This window comes from Stylophora pistillata, chromosome 3 (genome assembly GCF_964205215.1).
Source record: "Stylophora pistillata chromosome 3, jaStyPist1.2, whole genome shotgun sequence".
NCBI classification, from domain to species: Eukaryota; Metazoa; Cnidaria; class Anthozoa; order Scleractinia; family Pocilloporidae; genus Stylophora; species Stylophora pistillata.
In genome coordinates this window covers 38785676-38810230 of record NC_142521.1, presented here as the reverse complement: position 1 = coordinate 38810230, position 24555 = coordinate 38785676, and the positions used below count along the sequence as shown (strand labels likewise).

Genomic DNA, 24555 nt, shown 5'->3' with positions numbered 1-24555 from the left:
TGTTAATAAAGAATGAAATTGCTGAATGGATAATGGTCTACTTTAAGGCTTCTGCTCCTTTGTCCTTAAAGAGTTTTTACTTGCTAGATAGGTTTGCTCCATGTTCTTCTCGATCCTTCAGGCTAATTTTTGCGATGTGTCACAAAACTTTACTTTTAAACCCAAACAGTCATAATGCAAGTCGCAGGAATAGAATTGATGCTAGTCAACCCTGAGCTTGAAAAAATAGGGATACACAAATCCCTACTGATATGGACCCATGGTCGGGGTGTTCAAAGGTGGGTTAAGATAACCCAGGATTAGTGTGAAATTTGATTTCAGATCTGAAAGCTTCAAAAGAAAATTCAGTATAATTATTTTTGTCTACAATCTTGTGATTAGATGCTCTAAAAAAAGTAAGGATAATTTTCCCAAAAAGACTCTTGAATAGAGAATTAAGGAAACGTGGATTAAAATGTAAACCTGGGTTAGTGCTAATCGGCCTTCGAACAACTGGACCATGGGTAACTCCTCAAGCGTTACTGGAATAGCGTAACTTAATGTATACTGTATTTCTAATGATTTTAACACCTACTGCAAATTATTCTTTCGTTGTTATTAACATTTTAAAACGCAATTGTACATGAAATACATTGAAACAGAATAAAAGAGGTTATTTCTTGCCTACCTTACGTCTTATATTCACTAAGCTACGCTAATCCCTATTGATGTGGTGTTCCATCCCGGTTCTTTGGAAAATCTATTCGCTTGAAGTCCTCATACGTTGTAAAAAGACGAAAAAAAGCCTCCTTGTATCGTTTGAAACATCTTAACTTTTATTACGAGCGAATCACAACTAGCCCGATTCTGCAGACAGATCGCTCTCTTTCACTACTCTTCGAGACATTTTAAAGCTTTCCTCCCCTAAAGACCATCCTGAATCAGCAATCCCTGTGATTTCGGCGAGCAATTTTATAAGTCCACGACAATTCAACATAGGACGCCATGTTAATTGCACCTTGTCTGCTGTTCAGCTGACATTTAATGTGTCGGATATCCCTACAGGGGATACCAAAAACACTATTGATTTAGGTACGGGGATACCTAAAACACTATGACTGTGCTCTTTGCGCACATTATGTGTTGATATTAGGTTTATTTCGCAAATATTTGGAGAATTGTTTCGTCCTACGCATTATGTACATACTTGTCGGTGACATTCACAGAGCCGTCTTTTGCGCATTGAGATTCCTATCGGTAACATAAGATCATGGATTTGCCGATTCCAAAATGAATAATATCTTGGATAATGTGTCCAACAAAGCACATCATCTTTGGAAAACGGCCAAATATGACAGTTGAAGAAAGGTTGTCCTCTTTGTGCTGAGCGTCTTCTTTCCAAAATCCCAGCCCTGAAGGAAGCTTGGCTGTTGAGGTAATTAGGCTCTCTATAAAGGTCCTACTTTATGAACAAATCAGGTATTAGATATGTTGTCTCTAGGAAGGATGTCCTTTACTTTAAGTATATTTGGAAAACAAAAAGGGCAAAAACGTTATTTATGAAAGCTACTTTGAAGATTATTTCATTTTGATTTGTGAGAAAAAGTAGGTAAAAACTTTATGCCAAATGCAAAAATCCAGTGATCGTAAATTCGTTGCGAAGGGTAAGAGTTTTCTTGCTGTTTTTGGAGAGTCCTTCTCCTTGTTAGTTTCAAATTCTGGTCTGCATCTACACGTAGCGATTCTCTGTAAAAGGAATAAAAGATGTAGCAATGTTTCAGTCATAAATATCTTCACAGTCTACATATGTGACTAACGTATCCAGAAATGCATAATAAATGAAGGTTTCTTAATATTTCACAGCAAACGAGACATTAACAGGGAAAAAGGATCAGAAAAGGACTTAGAAATGACAAATTGTCATCCGGTGAGTGCGACTTTGTATGGGCAGAAATTTCCAAGATTTCTAACCATAGGAAGAGGACATTCTCCTCGAGAATGTTGTTTATTTAGGAGTCGTTTGTTGTGACTGTCCTTTTACGAACGTCTTTGAAATAACAGCCAAGTCCAATCTTCTACACACGCACAACTCTGGACTACAAATCATAGAGCTTGGTTCATATAGTTTGGATTGTTGAGGGTTGTCTCAAAATCCTGATCACTAGTGGTGTTATAATTACGAAGCCTACATGTATCGCAATTGTGGCAAGCATGTACATGGTCATAATATTTACATTTTGTAGGTGAACCAAAAACAGCAATTGACGAGACAATACTAAAACTGCATAACAGCAAAATAACACGGATTTTCTATCATTTATTTCCTCTCCATCGTGAGACTTTCATGCTAAAGATCACATTGATAGTCGCCTTCCCATAACATTATTTTCCCTCTCTTGTCATCCAGATTTGGGGAACATGGGTAAAGGTCAGAACACACGCTGCCCAACGCTTTTAACCCAGCTTTCATAGAAGGCTCAGTTTGCTGTTCGTTCTTTTCCCTGCTACAAGGGATTTTTTCACGAGTTCTCCGGTTTCCCCCTCCCCCCTAATCCCCTCCACAAAACCCAATATATATTTACCTAAAATGTCTTTTATAAATGTGATTTTTGTTTTTTTCTATAGCATTTGCTGTGTTACTTACCTATGGGGGTGTTAATCAGTTAAAACGCAGCACCGGTAAATGATAAGAGTCTAAACCTATCGAATTCTGTAGATGACCGAAAATTCAAGTTCAAGGCCAAATACCATCACATCCGCTGCGTTGTTTGAGGAATCGTTAAACCACGCCAAAAAAAAAAAAAAAAAAAAAAAAAAAAATCCTTGAAATGCCGGCTCTGATAAACAACAAGAGGGTTACTCCAAGCGATTAAGACCATGCTATCAACTATCAACTCACTCGATCGCACACGCGACATTTCAGTTCCTTCACGTTTCACTGGAAGAAAAGAGATGTGCTTTATTTAGTTGGATTATAACCTTCATCTGCAGTCTCAAATAGAATTAAAACAGTTCTCTTTTTCAGAGATTGATATGAACTTCGGCTGAGGTCCGGTAGGAGGTACCGTCTCACGAGTCAAGGTGATGGATACAGCATGAGACATCGAGTTAAGAGTTAAAATGTTAAGAGTTAAAGTTATGTTATCGATCGATAGATACCCTCTTGTTATGGATATTCGTTTGCCCCGTTCATTTCTTTCTCTTGGCTAATAAACGTTCCTTGTGAGTACCCGCTCTGATTCTGAGGAGATGAATTCTGTAGATCAGAAGTTTTCATAACTGAACGAAACACTGTTTATGCTGCTTACCAGTATTTAAAATTTTCTGGTGGTTTTCTATCAACAATGAAGGATGTTCTGGATAACATCCAAATAGCCTTTTCCCTCGCTATTTTTGTTTTACACCAAATACTTCATTTTCCTCGTAGTATATCTTTTATTTTAATCATAAAGTGCAGAACTTAAATTAATTTGACAGCTCTGGCTGATTTTTTTGTATCTTCAACTCGCAGTTCTGTTTTATCAGCAGACCTTAAGTCTGACTTTTTCTGACCCCACATAACTTTCCTTAGTTTGATAAAAAATCTAGTACTGAATTAAATTTTGCCAAAGTCAATTAGCAGTACGGAGGGCGGCACAAGTCTGTCAGCTTGGGTATTCTAACACGCTGAGCGTGCGTGCCGAAGTATATAATGGCAAGGTAGACATACAAACAGAAAAAAGACACATGCATACACACTCATACAGACATCAAGAAATCGTAAAAATGTTTGCTTCTTAGTTTAAGTTCAATACCGTTGAATTTTCCTGCAATGTTATAGGTATATGTTCAAGTTTCATTTTTGTCTTAATGTCTTATAATAGCGTTGATGTCCACCACACACTGATACATGACTAGTATAGTGAGATGTATTTTTTCAAAAACATTCCGCTTTTGTCAGTAAGTTGAGGCTGTACCTCATGACTAATCACAACAATTCTGATAAAAATCAGTTTGTTTCAACGTTTATTATTAAAATGACTCTACGTCATTACCGTCATCTACCGTATTTTGAAAAAAATATTAGTATCAATCAAAATTGGCAGAAACATTGCCCTTAAAACTTCCGGTCGAGACGCATTTGAGAATGTCTTTATCATGCTTAGATTTCGCTCGTGATCTTGGGTTGCAGTTGATCGTGTAGTCTGATACAATGACTGACATTTTGGCAACCTTAGCGGAAATTATCATCAAAGTCAAGTAGGAATACTTTCGCTTCTGTTACAATAGTGTATTCGTGAAAGTAAAGTTGTTTTTGTTTTTGATTTTACTCAACTCTTGAAATGAATAACTTGATAAGCACTAACATTTGAAACATGCGAGCCTTTTCCTGCACGGGAATAACCGGAGAAATACGGAAACATTGAATCTATTTTGGTCACGCGGTGGGTGGAGGGAATAATTTAGAAATAAGTATATTTGCGTATCCTTCGCCCTTGAAATTTGAACTTAATATCTTTCTTATTGATTGGTCCTAAGAGAGACACTTTATTCTGTTTCACTAACTCTCAATGTAGAGGTTTGAAGAGAACAAAATGTACTTCTTTCTCAAGAGACCAGTTCTTAAATTAATCGTTTTAATTGTACGTACAACGAAGACATTAAGGGACCCAGAATAGCAGCAAATCGCCTATTTATCGAGAAAACAATTTTACTCGTTAAGATCATGGGTTTCAGGTGTCTTCCGCTCAGGGATTTTGTCGGGAAACAGTCCCAGCTTTGGATGTCTTTTGACATTGGCATTGCATGCTCGGTTTCATCGCGATGGAAAGGTAAATACGCACACCAAAGTGCTATATATGGGAGCAGATGGAGGTCTCCTGTAGCCAAATATATTTAAAGTTTACCTAAGGACGGTTGGTATATATAACAGTGTTGATTGACATTTGAAGCACTGTGCATGTAAACAAACAGAATTCAAATGTCTATATAACACAATATTTTTTTCTTTGTGAATGAACAGATGTTAAAAATAGGAGGCATGCAGGCTTATTTTCTGTTATTTTTATAGGTTAACCATAGGCCTTACATGCTTTAAGTCATGTCCCTCAGCAACACGTAATTCTGTCATAATAACCATAGCCGCACTGGCTCCTCTAGACCTGAGAAGTGGGGCAGGAGAGAGGGGGGCTCACTGTAAGAATTGGAAATCTTTTCCGAAATCCATGCCCTTGTTACCCAGACCCATTTGACTGATACGACACATTTTTTTAAAACCCCAAGGACATTGGATAGCTTGGTGAATACGGTGTAAAGGATTTTTTTGGATATCACAGGCCGATCACCAATGGGTGCAACTGGCAAAGCATGTTCAAACGTAAAGGAAAGTTTGACAGTTGTGAATACTGATTGTTACTGATGACATGGCATGGAACTTTCAAGAACTAAAAAATAAAATAAACACTGTATCTTTGCCTAGTAAATCTTAATGAAGTGATAAGAAATGTTAGTGCACTTAAGAGTGGCAATTTTTGCCTCAATCCGCCACTTGAAACGTTCTTTTTACTGAATTGTTCCCAGCTGCTGGTTTATCTGTAGGAATCTGAGACGAGGCTTGTGTTGTAGATAGTGACTGTTAAATAATTAATTATTTCTAGAAACGTCTAGAATGCTTTGTAACGCCGGGCGACATGCATAATCGACGTTACTGATGACATGGCATGGAACTTTCAAGAACATTCTATTGGGTTATTCAATTATAATGGATTCTACAAGAACAGTTCTGTTGTAGGTTTCTGGAACTTTCTAGAATACGTTGCACATGTATACGAGAGAACTCGTTCATCTAGAATTAGTAGTTGCTGTTGTCGGCAAAGGCTGACTGTCTGCATAGCAGAGGGGCTTACTATGATATACTTAAAAGATTGTGCAATGCAAGGCGATTTGGATTCAAGAGGGGGGCTTTGGGATTTTCGGTTTAGCGGTTTTGACTGTTTTTTGGATCGGTTTTTCGGTTTTTGGGCCAAAAAGATTTCGGTTTTTCGGTTTTGATGTTCAGAGCGGTTTGCGGATTTTACGACTTTTTGCATGCGGTTTTCGGTTTTCACGAAAACTCTGATGCGGTTTTCGGTTTTTCCTTTTTGACCCCTTTAAAAGTTAAAATGTAGAGGTTTTGTCAGGTTTGCACGCGGTTTTCGGTTTTGCTGCCTTTTTTCGTCGGTTTTTCGGTTTTGGAAGTTTTTTTCTTCGGTTTTGCGGTTTCCCAGAGGCCCCAATGCCCCCTTCATTCAACAGTGACATTTGCAACTCCACGCCGGGAAGCAGAGATCGTGGCTCGTGTCAAATTACCCAGTCAACATTCGTAAACTCACAACGACCGAGATATCACTATTCACCTCATCTCTGGTACCGGAGACTTCACGACTTTCGACTAGAGCGAGGAGCGAATGCCTCGATCCTACCCGTAGTACTTAATTGAACCATTTGGTTTATCAACCGAGTTCATAATGTAAATTGGCGACTGTAAAGAGTTTCTACAGCTGTCGTTTTGTGTGTTTGCCTTTGTCAGAGCGGAGGGCTTTAATTTTTCCATTATACACCTCATTTACGAAGGAGGTAATTGCTAAGTTCTTTGCCTTATTTTCCATCTTTCTGCAAATAAGAAACCACCACTATCAGGGAAAAGTAAATAATGAGTGAAAAGCACTGTCTGCTAAAATTTTCTTGATTTTGTCAATTAGTTTAAGGCACAAATAAACAGAGCAAATCAGAGTTTGGGCTTGCAACGTCTATACTGACGAAGCTGTGATTTTCAAGAAGTGGTTTAATCTGCATCTATTACTTTGCTTTCTAGTTCCCTGTACGTTTCTAGAAGCAATATTTGGACCAAGTTTCTGCTAGATTGCCCATGATGAAGCCGTGATTTTGAAGATGTGGTTTGATCTGCATCTACTACTTAACATTTCCGATCCCCGTACGTTTCTATAAGCAATATTTTTTCCGTTATATTATCCATGACACCAAAATGGTAGAGAACCTTACTACGCCGGTTGTATAACTGACGTGATGCATCGTTTTCCGCAGGAAATTAATTCTTCTTACTACCTCAAAACAGAAAAGAGACTACTCTTCATTGAGAACCAATGGGTAATTCAAGGCAGAACCTGCTGGTTCAGTGTATTATACAGAGCGCTTACGTGCTTGATTATCTAAGCTTCTGAGGATAACTCCTTTGCTCTTACTGATAATACATCGTCTTCAACTCTCCCTTATTTAAATCGTAGCAAGGACTTCCACGAATATTACCATCGCCTTGTGAATTTAGAATCCACGATGGTTTTACTAGAACGACGAGTCAGTTTCTTTTGCTCATAAACAAGATTTGCGTCTACAACACTGATCAAACAAAGCAGAGTGGATTGCACCTGGGTAAAATCTATTTACGCCCATGTTAAGGAAAAACTACTGACAAAAAAACCTAATGGCTTCGGAGGATCAGAATAAATATATCCGCAAAGTAACAGGTAAATGGGCTATCGAGCAGTTTTCATTTGTTGTCTTCTAGCATAGCAATGTTCGATTCTCTTTGCCATCAGATCAACACCACTGAGTGACCGTGTGCACAAAAGCTTTTATGGCCATACAGTGGGAGCATGGAAGAACATAAATTTAGCCTCTTATTAACTTATATTTAGGTTCCTCTTAAATATCAAAGGTCTCGTTCCGTCAATTGCCATGACAAATCGGTTCAGTGCCTCGTAAAGGCGGCTAAATTAATTTGTTTCTAGTCAAAAGCGATGATAGTAATGGCAATATCAATGACATAAAGCAGCCCGAGATCTTTTGATAAAACAGTTCAAGCTGTTACAAATTCTTGCAAGAAAGGATAATATTCTGAAAATCATGTCAGTGGTAAACAAGTGAGAAAAAGAAGCCCTCTCTCCAAAGGAACTAAAAGGCACTGAAACAAACTCTTCCTGAGGGTCTGAATCCCAGATTTATTCACAGCAAAGAGGAGTTGTTTTCAAGGTTCGTTAGGGGAGAGTAAACGAAACTTTAACAAATATCGGGTCTATTTAACACCACAGGTTAAGTTTTAAGTTGATCAATAGCCGTTTGCTCTGTACAACTGATAGTTTCCCTTGATTTCGTGTAGCATTCTATGTTTCTGTGTCATTGCGGTGGTCATGCTGATTCAACGGTACTATGTTTTGCCAGAAAGTTTAATGATGTCTTGAACGGAGCACCCAATGAAATTAATGTGAGAGACTTCCTTCGATAGCTACGTGGTTAAATCAGGTTAGGAGGAACGATGTGTCTCCCGTATATATGTTACCGAACAACTGCAGTATCCGCTTTGCAGATTCTCTTTAATTTCCCATAAAGAAATACGGCGGCTGTATCAGCGAGTACACTTTGACACTGATGATCCTGTGAAAACATGAGTTACTATGACGAGAAATCTTTGTTGCTGCCAATGCAAAAATTGTTGCATTACAAAACACCGGGTCTGCAGTGTTACATCTCTAAAATGAAATATCAATCTTAAATCTAAGAAACGCAATCTAACAATTTCCTGCACTCAAGGTTGCGTAATGTTCTTTGTTTGCTGCATACCTGCTTCCATTTTTCAGCAATGTAATGAATTTTGCTGACATAAATGGTTATCTTTAGGCCGAGCCTAAAACACTGGCCTGAACCAGTCCAGACCAACTACGATATAATTTGATTTTCCTGCTGGTCCTACGTAGGAGAGAGTGTAGTAATAAACACTTAACCATTAGTTCCTAGCCCTGCCCCGAGGAAAACGAAATGAACTGTTTCTCGAGGGATTAGTTGTTTGGGGATCTGCTACATAGCACAACAAAGATATTGATCGACGCACTTTGGAAAGAAATATTATATTTATTTACAAATCATACGAAAGCGTAAATGAGTGTAAGATAACGCAAAGCTTAAAATGTCACATCACCTTCACGCCACCGTCAATCATGCTCTTTTCACGTGCAACGAAGATCATTGGTCAACATTCGCGAGGAAAAGTCGTCTTGCTAACCTCTGACGTCATAGGGAGGGAAACATGAAAACAAGCAGACCATGGGGGAATTCATGGGAACAGATAATCATTCACAATTCTAACTGGAATCATTGTTGAAAACTCTGCACGCTCATAACGCTTTCAGGCAGAGCTAAAGATTAAATATTACTTATGGCTGCTTAACCACTTGTAGCATGTAACTCCCAAATATGTTTGACGTTAAACAATCGTATTCTTTTCAGAGGGGTTGAATAGTTTTGCAGATCAACGGATTTGGCCTTAAAAAAAACTAAGGCTTTTCAAAGTTTTGCAGATAAGTGAGAAGATCTTTAAATTCTGGAAATACCGAGAATTGCAGAGCGGCCCTGGCCCGGATTCTTCTGTTTCGGAGTTCTTACGCGAGATTGATTTAGGCACACCTAAGAAGCAAAATTGTACTCTCGAAAAGCTAACGTCGATCCGAATGTAAAAGAAACAAATGCCGGATCGGCGAATCAAGCCAAAAGATCGAAAGCTTTACAATGCGAACCCTTTGTCACCCAACTACTAAAATGAACGTACAAAATTGTTACATGCTACTCAAACAAAGGCATTCAGGCTTAATCTATATAGCTCCGTATACTATAGCTAGGTCGATTCTGCATAATTTCATTCGATAAACAAGTTCAAAGTTATCCCTTTTCGAGGAGATTATTGTGCAATGATTCAAATTCTGGCTCTCAGTAACAACCGCACTCCTCGACAATCGCATTGGTAAGGATGTGCCTCACAAAGCCAAGTGTTTCGTTGTAATAGAAGAGAGACATCGGTCGAAGCTTAGTTGGCACACAGCATGCATTGTTATCAACTTTGATACCCTTCTTGTCCTCCAAATACGCCTTGAGCAGCGAGTGAATGATGTATTTTCTCCACTGCTTGAGAGAGCACTTGCCCTTGCACTGATAGGCGTTGAATTTTTCAGGTTGGATGTACTTTGTGGGCAAGCCAAGCTCTGCTGTGTGGACTATCATATCTTCTTTTCGACAGCCATCAAAATCGCGGTCTTCGTTCTTTGATAAGGTGGCGTGTCTCGTTTTATCAGTGGATTCTTTGATAGGAAATTTAATGGTGGCATGAGGAAACACTGATAAAAGATAAAAGTAATCAACATTTACATTTCAGACTTTCTTTTCTATGATTAATAACACTGAATGTATCTTGCCAGGAAAGGTTTGAAATCATTTTGAGTAAGTTCAGCAGTTGGTCCATCCAGCATGGTCTTGAGCAATTTTCTCCCTTTTTCGTCTTACGATACCTTTCCCCCTTTGGAACCCATAGATATCCCACACAGAGATCACATACTTCATTAATTTTAAAATATAGTCAGTCAATGTAAAAAGACCTTACATTCCTCTCGAAGACTTTGGGGTGGAATAGTTTCCTCCTGGCTGTAGTTTTCCTTCGTGATCATGATACGATACAAGGAAAGGTTTGGCTTTTTAGTAGAAGAATTCGCAACGGTTTTGTTCATCTCTAGGAATGGTGATTCCTCGTTTTTCTCGATATTTCCTTTCCCGATTACCATTGGGGCTACCGACGTGATGTGTGAGGCAAACAAGGAGAATAGAAATAGTCTCATCGTGGTGTTGAAGGCGACCTGCTTTTGATAAACCGTTGCACTTCGATAAAGTAAAATTCCTTCTGTATAAGGTACACCCTATTCTTGACATACCAGCCAGCATTAGTCATTAAAATCCACCAGAAGAATAACAAAATATCGGTTTACCATGACTGGTGAGCCAAACTCTTATTTTTTCGTAAACCATTGTTCACCTGATTACCTCCAGGTGGTCGTGTCCATTTCTTTTGAAATGGACACTAATTAAAAGTTGCTAACGTTGTTGTCAAGCACTAAATGGAATTACTGACTGAAAGGGAACACTGTGTATTTTATTCAACTATTGTTGTCTATCCTTTTTTTCAATGATCGTCTTCTGGTGCATGATTGGGGTTAAAAAGAAAATAATTATTCTCTTCATTCCAAACCAGGTATCCCTTTATACCTTCTCTATCAGCAGTTCTTCTGTCTTCGTCTCTAGTTGGGAACGAGGTGGACTTAAAGCAAATCAACATGCTGTTATTTGTCAAGTTAAGAGAAAAGGGTACAACAACAATAAGTAATAGAAGCGAGCGTCCCTGTTATGCAGTAAGCTTTCGTGAGACTAAAACCTGACAAGTTCCACTGATAATTCCCAATAGAATATCCTGTTCCGTGGCTACTAAAATCGATGAATAAGTGTGACGGCTACATCAAGTATAGCACCTTTAAAACAAATATTTGCGTAAGACATTCTGAGCATATTGCATTAATGTTAAGGCCTTGTAAATAAAAACTGAAGTATTCCGAATGACAAAAAAATTGAGTTCAACATGCCCGTCTAAAATTTTGTTTATCAAATTCACTTTTGAAGTTTACTTCGAATGGAAGACAAGCAACGGCTATTTGTTCGGTTTTGCATCTCAATTTTACAATTTTGTCGCAAAAAAATTAAATATTTTTAACTCTTTATTTTCAATCTTGTTTTCTAAATTAAAAAGAAACTGGAAATAAGACGATCCCTTCACGAAAGGCCACTTTGCTTTATCGATGTCGAGTAGTTTTCCTCCCGAGCATATCTTTTATGTTCTTAAAGTGCTACTGCGACCAAAAATGCACCTTTTCTTTTCTCCTCAGAGGTTGAAAGTACTTACCCTAAGTAACAAATTTGCCAGATCTTAAGGTAAAACTCCATCGAGAAGTAATATTATTTTCCCTGTAGATTCGCGATCTAAACGGCCGCCATTCTTCGAACTACAAAACTCCACGCGAAGAAGAAGAAACTGGGTCGAGAACGGAAGTGACGTCAACGACTCAAGAAACGTGGCTAATTTGGTATGCCGAGAGAGAGTTGTTTTTCTGGTTCCACAAGAAAGAAGGAATAAAATTCGAAAGAATTGTTCCCCAGCTTTCTTTGGCGTATTTTTTGTAAAGGCATGCCTTTGCGACGTTGTTGAAGTGAGTCGATGACGTCACAACTAAAACCGCTGTAGTTACTTTCGCGGGCTCTCCAGTGTGTTATTCGAGCAATGGCGGAAGAATTTTTGATGTCTTCACGGCGCTGTTTTTAAGGAATAACGTTGTCAAATTTGAGAAACTTACGCTTATTCTTATAGTTTAGGGTCTAAATGTGAGGTTAACACCAGAAAATTGGGAAAATAAAATGCAAAAATTTCGTCGCAGTAGCACTTTAACCCTTTTACTCCCAGGAGTGACTAGCCTCTAACTACTCTCTGTAATACCATACATTATTCAGCCAACAAGTAATTAGAATACTCAAACTCATCAGGCAAATGCCATTCTCCTCATCTTGCGCCAAATTCTCGTAACAAATTTACAAGGGATTGTGCAACAGTTAGAGAGGAGAATTAACAATGTATCACGGGAGTCAAAGGGTCAAGAATCATGCAATATTTAGATCATGCTTACTGTGGGTAGTGTCGGTCGACGCTATCGGTCGGCACTATCAGCTGACACTCGGCTGATATGTCGGCCGAGTGTCGGCCGCTACTCGGCCGATAGTGTCGATGATCTATCGGTAAACTATCGGTGAACTATCGGCCGAGTATCGATCGAGTATCGGTTAGGTATCGGCAGGCTATCGTTAAAGTATCGATAAGGTATCGGCCGAGTGTCGACGAGACTAAATCGGTCAAAGTATCGGCCGATACTCGACTGGCACTCGATCGATATTCAGTCGACAGTCGATCGATATGTCGACCGCGTGTCGGCTAAGTAGCGGTCGACATGTCGACCGATCTATCCACCGATAGTCATACCGACACTACCTACAGTAAACATGATCCCAATATTTTTTTCTTTCGAGTGAAAGTTGTGCCTAAGGATTCAGATATTCTTCAGTACCTTATCGCGGATAACTGTCTGGATAAATGGCTTCAATCAGCAGACACTCAAGAAACATCTTTGGAATTTTCCTTCATCCAACAAATGCTTTTCGATCTCAGGTGGACATAACATGTCGATACCACTCGAGAGGCCCAAAGCCAAAGGAGCGAATATAACATCGAAATACTCACAGGAATGGAGTACCTCCTAAAAACTAGTACCGTACTGACCTTCTGAAAAGTTCTCAAGGGCACACGCTTAAACACACTGGCAGTCTTGGAACACCACAGGATTTATCGATCACACTCTCTTTTTTCTGTCATTCAGCGACTTCTTCCTTTAACTAATTAAGTTACTTGATCTTATTAGTCCTACATAACTCTTAACGCTTTAAGACAGGCCTTGCTTTGAAAACCTGAACTGCGCTAAAGCTGTGTATAACCGCACAGGTTATAGTTAAGCTGCACAGGCTACAGTCAAGTAGAGGCAAAAGATAAGAACAGACTACAGTTATGTACAGGCTACACTTAAGTAAAGGCAACATATAAGCACAGACTACAGTTTAGCACAGGCTACAGTCAAGCCTTATAGGTTATAGTTAAGCTGCACAGGTTACAGTTAAATAAAAGCAACAGATAAGCACAGGCAACAATTGAGCACAGCCTAAAGTTAAGCACAGGCTACAATGACTTTGCACAGACAACAGGAACTAGTGATTCCATAGATACTTCTGTTCGTCGAGGCAGATTAAAATAAGTGACTTAGTAGGTTTTAATCAAACTGTAAGTGAGATCGTTTATCTAGGTGTCTCAGTGGGCGGGCAGCTGACCAAAACGGCCTTGTTATTATCATTAGTTCCTAGTTACTTTTCACATTTCACCAGTTTTTCGAATATTTACAACTATTCCACAAGCCAAAGTATGAGGCTATCCCTACCAAAAGTAAAAAAAAAAAATTGGGAAAAGGACCTTTCTTTTAACTGGCGTAGAAATTTTTAATAAACTCCCTTTAAATATTGTGAGGAGTGAAAACATTTAAACGTTCTGCCGCCGAGGAAGACATTTCTTTTTATCTTAACTTGATATTTTATCTACTATTTTAGGTCTAATTGGGTTTTGGCTTTGTAGTCTTAGGCTGTTAATGTAGTTTTAAAATCCTACTCATATATATAAATAATTGAGAATTTTGATGTAATTTATTTTTAAGAAACAGGGCCCCTATGGATACCAGTTTTGAGCTGAATGGGCTACCCTTTGTAAATAAAGTTTTACTTACTTACTTACTTACTTACTCACTCACTTACTTACTTACTTACTTACCTGCTACACAAACACTACTAAAGAAAACCATGAACAATAGTAACAATAGGATACTCATTCAGTTCTAAAACTTGCTAAAAATCCTATAGCTCGTTTTCTACAAAATACTTTTACTAGGCGTGCCATTTTCGATGAACAACAGTTATCATTGCCAACCTATCATTAATTATTGCAATCGACACCAATATCTCATTGAGATGCGATCACACACCATGATTTCGAGATCAACCTTATCAGTGACATAAAGGCTTAAATAACTTTTCTATTTTCAGCTTGAGCAAAACGTTAAGACATTCTTAATGTGGAGTTATATTTTATGATAATGAACTGATGAGAATTGTGTGGTTTATTCGTTTCAATATAATCATGCATACGTTCGTTTGTTTGCTTTTCTTTTTTTTCTTTTTTTTTTTTACCGTTCCAAAGGCTGTGCTGTTTCTTAATGTGGAGTTATATTTTATGATAATGAACTGATGAGAATTGTGTGGTTTATTTGTTTCAATATAATCATGCATACATTCGTTTGTTTTCTTTTTTTTTTTTTTTTTTTTACCGTTCCAAAGGCTGTGCTGTTTCTTAATGTGGAGTTATATTTTATGATAATGAACTAATGAGAATTGTGTGGTTTACTCGTTTCAATATAATCATGCATACGTTCGTTTGTTTGCTTTTTTTTTTTACCGTTCCAAAGGCTGTACTGTTTCGTAACATCGGATACAAAGATGGCGAGAAGCAATCTCATTACCAACATAACTATCTTGTTATGTGTTCTGGAATTCGCGATTCAATTTCTTTAATGATTTTCGTTGGTCCTAGCAAATCAAGTTTTAAGACTTAAATCTGTATGATACTAATTATCTGTATTGAGTAACGCCGCTGGTTTTTATCTATGTTGATAGATCTCGGTGAAAATTGTTTGTATTAACATAAAAGCTTCAGGGGTAATATTGTTCAACTTTACAAAGCTCTTCAACGATTCTTTCAAAACAAATAATAAAACACGTGTTAAAAGATACACTACAATTTTGATTGATTATTCTTCAAAGAAAATACTCTTCATTCAGGTTATGTTGAAGTTTGAATTGACTTATTTAGATCTTAAATGACTGCGATTTTTTTTTCTTTTTTATCTTCCTTCTTTCGTGAAAAGATGAAATAAAAACCTTGATAAAGTAAGGAATATTCCCGAGGAAATGCTACATTGAAATTTATTCGAATTGTAGACTCGAGGATGGTAATTATCGTGCGGTTAGCATAAACAAGATTCTCGTGGCAGTCCACATGTTGTTTCACTTCTATGATCAATCAATGTGTTCGCTCATGCACTCAACAAGAGGCGTTCAAAAGCACAGCAGGGATACGCGTTGCGAGAAAGTTTCTTAATCAACACGCTGTTTGAGCAATGTTGTTGGGTCATCAACTTTTATTCAATTTTACTGACCCCTTTCTTTCAGTGGGAGCAAAAATTCATTAAGAAAGCAATTAACGCTAAAAAGTCCTTAGGGGTTAATTCTCTTGCAAGCATTATTCCCATAGTATTCATTCTATTCGCAATTAAAGGGCTGTTGTTCGGTTCCTTAAAGAACATAAAATGGGTCAGTCTCTTTAGAAATATTTAAAAAGAAAGTAGATACAGCATTTATAAGCAACTCCCGACTCTTGTTTGGTCAATTGAGCGCTTCAAAGAACACTATCACAACACCTCACCGGTGTAATCGTCAAACAGATTTTTCCAAAACTTTGTTATTTTGGCAAATTCATATGCAAATTTTTCTAACGCGTTGTTTACGAGTCAAAGATTGACTCATGCAATTCTTCATAAATATTTGAACAAGATTCTTATTATTCTTATGAAAGTCGCGAATAAAGTGTTTTTTCTTACGTTTGACAGCTCAAAGCAAATATTCTTCCGTAGAGATTCTTTAGCAAAAAGATACTTTTTCATAGGATTATAGTTGAATCTAAATTAGCTATTCATTTAGACACCACCAGTTGTTCACAATTTCAAAAGAAATTAATGAAAGCAAAGGGCGTCATGGTGGGCTGGTTTTCCGCTTATGGTCTCTGTGATTGCTTCGTTGTCTAGTTCGCGATGGCCTAAAGAGGACTAAACTACCCTTAAAATGTTATACCGTTTGAGTCACCTAGATCGTAAAAAGAAGAAATCAGAGCTGTGCTAATTTTAATTCTAAGTTTAGTGGCTTGACATTAGGTTTTAACTTTGGAATCTACTGGTAAATGAGTTATTTGATCGCGACCTTTTGACTAAGACCCTACCAGAACACTGTCTGTGGTTTTTTTTTCTCACTTCTACGGGTTCTAGATAAACAAAGAAGATGAAAATCGCAATTCCGGTCGGCAAATTCAATGGCATTTTTTTAATTAAAAGATCGTGGATTAACGTTATTGACAAAACTGGTGGCTTAGACACTGTGAACGTACTCAACTTAGTAGGAGGAGATTGATGATGTGCCCGAGGGACCAAAATCAAGCAGAAAAAAAAAAGCCCGCCACAATCATTAAAAGCCTTTTTAAATTTATGTACATCTTTCTCTGAGTAAATTGACAATTTTGAATGATGCTAAAAAAATAACGAACGAAGGTTGGGTTGTTAATACAGCTAGTGACGTTTTTAGGAAGTTGTTTCCCTAATTAAAGTTATGAGGTAGAGAGGACACTGATCCAAATAAAATAAAAGGATACTAAAAGAAAAGACGCTTCAAACAAAACAAATTTCTCACTTAGAATGCATAGTTTGTCAATTCCAGTAGCTTAGGAATTCAACAGCCTGAACTAAATACTGAAGAAAACACTTATTCTTTAACTTTATTCACTCACAAAAAGCTGTCACTTTGTTTTGACAACTCGGCTCAATGTGTCTCTTTAAGTCTCTCTGCGTGCGGCAGAGAAAAATAAGAATTGTTTCTATTTCCCCAAGTTTTCCGGACTCGTGTTGAGAAGGGAATGATTTTCAACTAGAATAGTTCAGTGGGTTGTAAATAACATGTGGCCAAGATTCAGTGAATGGGACACAAGGGTTTTCTTAATTCTGTTCTGCAGCCTTACTTAACTAAGGAATACTAAGCGACCCGTCCACAAGAAATTAAACTGTCGTTAGAAAACTCTTAAGTTTTCATATTCAGCTGTTTCCTGTTTTGTCCACCAAGACAGGTGTAACTTCCCACAATAGTTTGAAAAAAGGGTCGCACTCATGGCGAACGCAAACAGGCTTAAGATCGTTCATTCTCGTACCGCGTGTCTCACTTTACTGCCAAACAATGAAACGAACTTCTTTTCTATCCACCGTAACTAACTTTCCACAGATATTGTCGTCTAACTGAGGCATTGATTTTTATTGCAATCTGTATTCTAGTGCTTAGCCACATCATTCATGCGCTTGAGGGCAAATGCAAATTCTCCCAGAAAAGAAAATAAGCCGAAACACGATGGCAGGTTGCTCTGTGACCTTCACTGTCTGCTTGCTTCACGTTCATTAACAAGGGACCTCTACATAAACCACAACTCGTTATTTTATTAGTTTGATAATGTTTAGAAGATGTTTATTGCCAGACTACACTGGCTGAATGTGGGTTTTAGAAATATTTCCATCACAGATGCTCATTAGTGTTCACTCGAGCATTTATAATACACTTTCCAGTGTGCCACCGATGTAATTTTCGCTGCTAATGGCTAGTTCAGTCTCACGTTTTATCACTAATGTTTTCTTTTACGACGTATTTAATGTCAAGAAGCAAAAAAGCTTTGTACAGAGTCTCACCGGACAAAAAAGATAAAGAATAAACTTGAGAATAACGCTTTGTTTTGCTCGCTTTCTTGCATAGGCGCCATTTTAGTCAAACAAATAAGTGTTTATACGCACCACAAGAAGTTACATTATCAAAGTTTAGCTCACAAAGAAAAAAAAAGAGTGTTGAGTTAGAGGCTGAGCGATTCCTTTGAATTTACTTTTGAAAACTTTTACATTGTGTTGTTGAAAAGGCATAACCCTTTTATTGTATGGTTTTTATACCTTCTTGTACTGGCAGCGAGTAATTTCGCCATTAAATTTGACTTGAATAGCCTCAAAACAAAAGGGTAGACATATCAAAGTTGGAATTCAATGCGCCTTAGACATTGAAGCTTGCTATCCTTTATCGTGGTTTTCGTCAAAAACGCTGAATTACTGGACAGTGGTTTCGAGGTAGTCGAGCTTTTCCTTAAATTATCAATAATTAACCACAAAGTTTAGGGCTCGTTTTTTAAAGAAACCGAGACGTTTTTGTCAGAGTATCAGCGTTGCCTGTAGATACCAAGTCTACAAAGTTCTTGCCCTTGAAGTAAACGCTCCTTTTCTCTTATTTAATGAAACATAATCACTGTAGTGTCATTGGTTATTTTGCATGATAGTATTTGACCTTGTACAGGTAACTAACTAAGAATCGTTCGCAAGCAATTCACGCACAAAGCATGACAGAATATTCATACTTTATTAGTACGATAACACTCAAACGTGTTTAGTGTCAGCATGCATTAGCTCACACGAGGAATTAAATTTTCACTTGTGCATGATTATTCGCGAGGCAAAGAGTGCAAGATAAGACAAGAAGAACGGAAAAAATTTTTTAACTTCAGAGCACGGCTAAATTTAGCTGCCATCTTAGATTTAGGTGTGAGAACCTCGAATAAATAACTCAAACAAAGAAACATTACTTTGATTATCGCGGTTGGTGCTTCTACAAGACTGTAAACTGTAAATCAGTTAGATAAGAAAATAAATGGTCCAAATAATTTTCCGCAAAAATTCAATAGACTGAACTCCGGTTTTATTTTTCATGCTATCTTGTCCCAAGTGTCTCCTTGCGGTCTCCTGAGAATCAACCATGAAGTTCGCATTCGCCATGTACTGATCACAGATCCATCGATATAATCCTATAAATTTCTGCTGCATGTTTACAATCGTTCCTTACAAAAAAGTAAATATAAACTTAGCTAGTAATTGAATGTCAAGTGTTGGAAAATTCTATTTGACACATGAATTAGAAGATAAGCCGTCTTTTTGTATCGTTAGATACACAAAGTAATAATAGGACGCGTTAATCAAACCTATACATGTCGTTGAGTGTACAGTTGCGGGTATGGTGGGCTGGTCTCTGTTACTTGCTGAGAATGAATGTTTTGTGCTGCCGAGGAAAATGCCGAAACGGCACTTGTTGTAGGTCCCGGTTCCATCGTGCTGGTGTAGAGATGACTGGCCGCGTGTCCATGCGGGCCGGTTGGAGAAACCATCATTTCAGTGGGACGGACTGGATAAGGTAAATCATGCACGCTGTTAGCATGACTCGCAGCCGGTGGGAAGGCGTGAGTTTGTCTTTGAGCGTGTACTGCAGCCATGTCATACATTGGGTAAGTAGCGTGTTGAGCCGCCATCTGATAATGATACTGTGGATACATGCTATCGGGTGCCATCGTTGGTGGATACGCCGTTAATTTCATGGCGGCGGGATGGACTGCAGGCTCTGTTCCCGGGTAGGGAAATGGATACGTCGATTTCTTCATTATCTGCTTCTGTTTCCTTCGTCTTGGTTTGTATTTATAATCAGGGTGTTCTTGACTGTGTTTCTCCTGTAGTCGTTTGGCCTCCTCTTGGTAAATTCGCTTGTCTTGGTCCTTCATCAGTTTCCATTGCGCTCCCAAAACTTTGCTGATCTCCGAGTTGTGCATCTTCGGGTTCTCTTTGGCCATAGCTTTTCGTTTCTCTTTTGACCAAACCATAAAGGCATTCATGGGTCTCTTTATGTGATTTGGATCTGTCTTGCTCATTATTATCTTGTCTCTACGTCAAAATTTGTAAGTGTCCTATCCCTCTTGAGTATCCAGTGAGTAGCAAGCCGTGTCAACTGCTCTGTCTTTCAGTTCAAGGCCATAGTTTCGTGGGCAATATTCGACAAAGCTATTTACATTTCTGGCGTTGCATGCGAACAATGGGGTTTTTAGAAATCTTTAATTACCATAATCATTCCAAACATCAAAAGGACATAACACAATAGAGCAAGTATTCAACATATTTACTTGAATAATTAATTATTTCAGAGTAACTTTACCATTGCTCTTTCCAATCACTGTTATTATTTTCAACGTCCATCTTCAATACTAAAGCTTTTGTGGCTTGTGCAATGACAAGCGACAAGCGAAAATCTGATTTCGAGAGAAAAATGTCGCGGCTTGTTAAACCTCATTTTCATTAGAACACAGCTGGGCATCCGTGAGATTAATCATTTCAAAGTTAATAACATGTTTGCTTTAATATTTATGTCCAATTTAAGCGAATATTGCCATAAGTATATTTCGAAACTGGTACAGAAACAATGGTGATTTTCACTGCATTGTTGCTCTTTGGTGAGATTAAAGAGAATTTAATTAATCTATACATTCTACGACGTTGAGGTAAAAAATGAGGTTAAAAGGACTCAACAGCGGGCAATTAAAACGAAGGTCTCGCTAGTAATTCATATTCATGATAAACACAGCGTTCTTGAAAAGTTTTCTGACAGGTTTATTGTTATGCAGATGAACCAATTTACAACAAGCCTAAAGGCCTTTTGAAGTTGCGTACACAGATCCGTTATAGATAAGAGAGATCAACCGTGAATGTTTGATGACTACTCAGTTGCTGGCAAATATTGAATTTAACCACTTGAGAGGTGTAATCCACTAGTTATTTACTTCATACTTAGACACAGCCATACAAATTTAAATATCAATTTAACAAGTCTGCCACACAATGGACTGACAATATAATCATTCATATTCCACTTGACCTAACTTTTGTTTAACTTCTATAAAGATGTTTCGTCAAGATTTTCAGAAATCAGCCATAAAAATAAAAAAGTTTCGAAATATGCCAGAGACGGCATCCACAAAGTCTTCGTTTCGAAGGTAAAATAGCGACCGCTTAAACTCTCTTTACAGAATTTTACATGATAGAAGATCGAGAACAATAGGATGATTGGCTTTGTGTCTTTATATATTTTGGTGGTGTTTGGACATGATGTAAGTTGGATAATTAGAAGAAATGAGGAATGAAAACTCACTCAAGTCTTGAAAGTTGCTAATTGCCAGGCTTTCAAAAGCTCATCACTTTACGGCGTTAATTAACAAGGAAAACTTGCGAAACATTTCCACGGAAACCACCCAAACAGCATCAGGAAACGCGAGCAAATATTGTTCTTTTGTCCAAATTTAATTGAAAGAAATACACACTCTTCTACTCAGTATGAGAATAACTGAAAAAAAGACAATATGAAAACAATATTGTAAAGATAGGAAAACTAGATTAAACTGGCATGCGCTTTTCCATAATTTGGACTTGGTAATTAACGGGACATTCAAGTTCTAGAAGGCCCCAATGGACGCTGGTCTCTGTATTCTACTCTAAAATTCCCCACCGAAAGTTAGTTGACAGACAGGCAATATTTTGGTCCTTTTTTGATCGTTCTTTACTCATTTTATCAATTGTATAGATACAAGTGTATAGATACAGATACAAACTGTGCAGAGCCTGTCGCTTTTCCGAAAATAGTTCTGATATTCTCTCTAACTCTTTGTCGTACTAAGCCCTCATTTCCTTTTCTCTCCGATATCCACATGTTTGTTTGTTTATGTGGTTTTATTTTCGATCTGCAAGGCATTCTCTTGCTCTATTCTGAGGTCTACGCAGACATGTGGGAGACGCCAAATCATTTTCCCGTCCGGTTCGGATCAGTCTATAGTCATTATTTGAGGGTCCCCTATACCCCTTCGTAAAACTCAGTCACGTAAAAGACACTTGGTCTTTCCACGCATCATGAAATAATATCCTAATTTCTTTCACGTTCACGCGAAATTTGAGACGATCACGTTTCACATAAAAGTAATAAAAAAAAAAAATTTAAGAATTAAATTTTTACTTCTAATCTTGACTTGTCTTAAGTGACAAAAGATGACGTAATGTCTTAGGACCATTAGTGGTCTGTTTATGACATTGATCCATATGAGGTCCATTTCCTGTAAAAACCCTGGTCAATACCTAACCACAGCCGTTCGAGAGCAATACGTATATTTTTAAAACTACTAAAAAGCCGGAAATTCATCACGCAAAACAAAATTGGTTCACGAATCACATTTAATTCAACTCTTCATTCACGAGTCACGTTTTTTTTTTCAAAAAGAGCACTTCACATGCACATTAAAAGATCTTATCATCTTTAATCACGATTCACGAATAAAGAAAAAATCAACTCACGAATCACAAGAAAAACAAAATTTCCTATCACACTTTATGTAATAAGTATAGGGGGACCCCCTTACCTTTCCCTCTTTTCTTTATTTTGCTTGCATCTCGCGGAGCCGCAAAACGTTCTCCGGCAATAGCGCCACCGCGTACGGCCCTCTTACGGGAATATCTCTCTAATGCTTTCAATAAAAGCGTGTGCGGGTCGCATGCGTCATGATTAATATATTATTCCCATAATCAACATAAAATCACTACAAAAATAGATCAGGAAAACAAACTTGGAAATGATTGGCCATTTAAAAGGTTTCTTTATCTCTAGCACGTTCGTTAATTAAACAGGAAAAGCTATAAGAAACGAAAGAAATTCATATTCGCATACAGTTGGTTTTGAAAAATACGCGTAACTTTTTTTTTCTAAAATACCACATCTTGTATGACCTAATGAAAGTGAATGTTAGGACACGTTGGCTAACGCTAAGAATTTATTTTGAATGTGGTTAGGTGAGCTTCTCTTCTTTTTCTTTTTCTTTTTGCATTTTAACATATGGCCAACACTACAATAGTGACCTGGTGTAGTGAGTTACGTACTGAGACGTTACACAATCATTCAGGTAGTCAGTCAATTAATCATTCCGTTAGCACGTTAAACAGTCAGACAGTCAGCTAGCTACCCAATAAACCAGTCCACAAGTCAGTCAGTCAGTCAGTCACAAAATCACGTGGTCAGTCAATGGGTCAGTCATGCAGTCAGTCACTCAGCGGTCAGTTAGTTAGTCAGACCGTTAGCCTAACAGTCTGTTAGTCAGTTAGTCATCCGTTGGTCAGTTAGTCATGTAGTCAGTCAGCCTGCCAGCCTGTCGACCAACAATTCCACTCATTCATTCTAAAGCCGATTTCACAACGCTACATTTCATTTGGAAATCAGACGACTTACTAATCCTTGTAACGAGTTATAAAATACCTAATGCATTTACGACATTTATGTTTCCATTTATCGCTAAAATCATACTAGGTGTCCTTTTTTCTTAAAAATAACCTTCTTAAGAGGACGAAGATCGAACTGTGCCACCATATTGAAAATTTTTCCAGCTAAAGTTTTCCTAAAGTTGTTTATATTATGGCTTATGGTATTTTTTCTAGAATGCACAGAATCGTGGTAAGCACAGCTTTAAAGACATCATATACTGGAAGATCGTACGTGAAGCTAGAATTACGAAACTGCTTGTAGTCTTACTTAGCATCGCAACGACCTAATTAAAAAAAGCACTAATTTGACTAAACAAGTTTGCAAATAATATAGAAACGTAAACTTGCCATCTTCGTGAAAGGTACGGTATAAAATAGAGTGAGCGGTATTCTGCGGAATAAAACCTATTTAAGAAAATACTTCAGCGTAGCCTGCCTTCTGAATAGTATTCTGCTGGCACGTGCTAAAGTCGCTGGATACACAATAACGGCTGGGCCACTCCTAAGACTGTACCACACAGCTGTCCGAGCTGTCTATGCCATTCTACACGGCGGAGGGTACAGTGCTATTATCAACCACAAATTTGTACAACACCGAGTCGTTAGCCGAGCTGATTTCAAACCCGGTGACTAATATCACTAAATAAACGTAGCAATCAGCCCTGCCTAAGGAAGTGAAATGGTTCAAATGTTTCCATTGGTCAATGAAACCACTACTCACAACTCTCAGCTGTCTACCTGCCTGAAAACCGACCTAACTGATGCACTAGAAGCAAGGTTCTTCAACGTGAGTGCCATCCACACGTCTCACACAGTCGAATTAAATAATGACTGGTGTGTAAATCCGACTGACACTGATGAGGCACAATGAAAAACGATCGTCCATTGTTTGTCTCGATCATACATTGCCCTCTGCGATCTGACCACAACAAATCCGTCCAATACCGAATATCTTCCTCCCACCTCATTCATCGTCTGTCTCCCCGTCTACTTCCTGATATTGCGCCTTGTGGGTTGCCTTGTATAAGACCAATTAATCTCAGAGTGCGAATGGATACCCACGAACTATCAGAGAGGGATT

The 24555-nt window shown here is 38.0% G+C and overlaps 2 protein-coding genes and 2 long non-coding RNA genes across 4 annotated transcripts in view; 1 reads left to right on the top strand and 3 right to left on the bottom strand.

The window, feature by feature from the left end:
* The first annotated feature begins 1311 nt into the window (after positions 1-1311).
* Positions 1312-8006, top strand: LOC111331462 (uncharacterized). The gene is made up of 4 exons (XR_002694928.2): positions 1312-1414; positions 1843-1906; positions 3005-4790; positions 5242-8006. It is a non-coding gene; the product is annotated as an uncharacterized LOC111331462 (long non-coding RNA).
* LOC148736035 (uncharacterized) lies at positions 1565-2889 on the bottom strand. The gene is made up of 2 exons (XR_015999074.1): positions 2624-2889; positions 1565-1725 (listed from the first exon to the last, which is right to left on the bottom strand). It is a non-coding gene; the product is annotated as an uncharacterized LOC148736035 (long non-coding RNA).
* An 836-nt stretch (positions 8007-8842) lies between the features above and the next one.
* The window catches only part of LOC111331464 (nodal homolog 3-B), a 26696-nt gene continuing 10983 nt past the window's right edge, over positions 8843-24555 (bottom strand). The window contains exons 2-3 of the mRNA XM_022936586.2: positions 10382-13260; positions 8843-10118 (exon numbers count right to left, since the gene is read on the bottom strand). Of these exons, the coding sequence (XP_022792321.1) occupies positions 9715-10118; positions 10382-10613 (636 nt within the window). The 5' untranslated portion in view covers positions 10614-13260 and the 3' untranslated portion in view covers positions 8843-9714. The remainder of the gene's footprint in view (positions 10119-10381; positions 13261-24555) is intronic.
* Positions 18705-20188, bottom strand: LOC111331460 (uncharacterized). Its single transcript, XM_022936582.2, has one exon. The coding sequence runs from the start codon at positions 20054-20056 to the stop codon at positions 19340-19342; it is 717 nt and encodes a 238-aa protein (XP_022792317.1). The 5' UTR covers positions 20057-20188; the 3' UTR covers positions 18705-19339.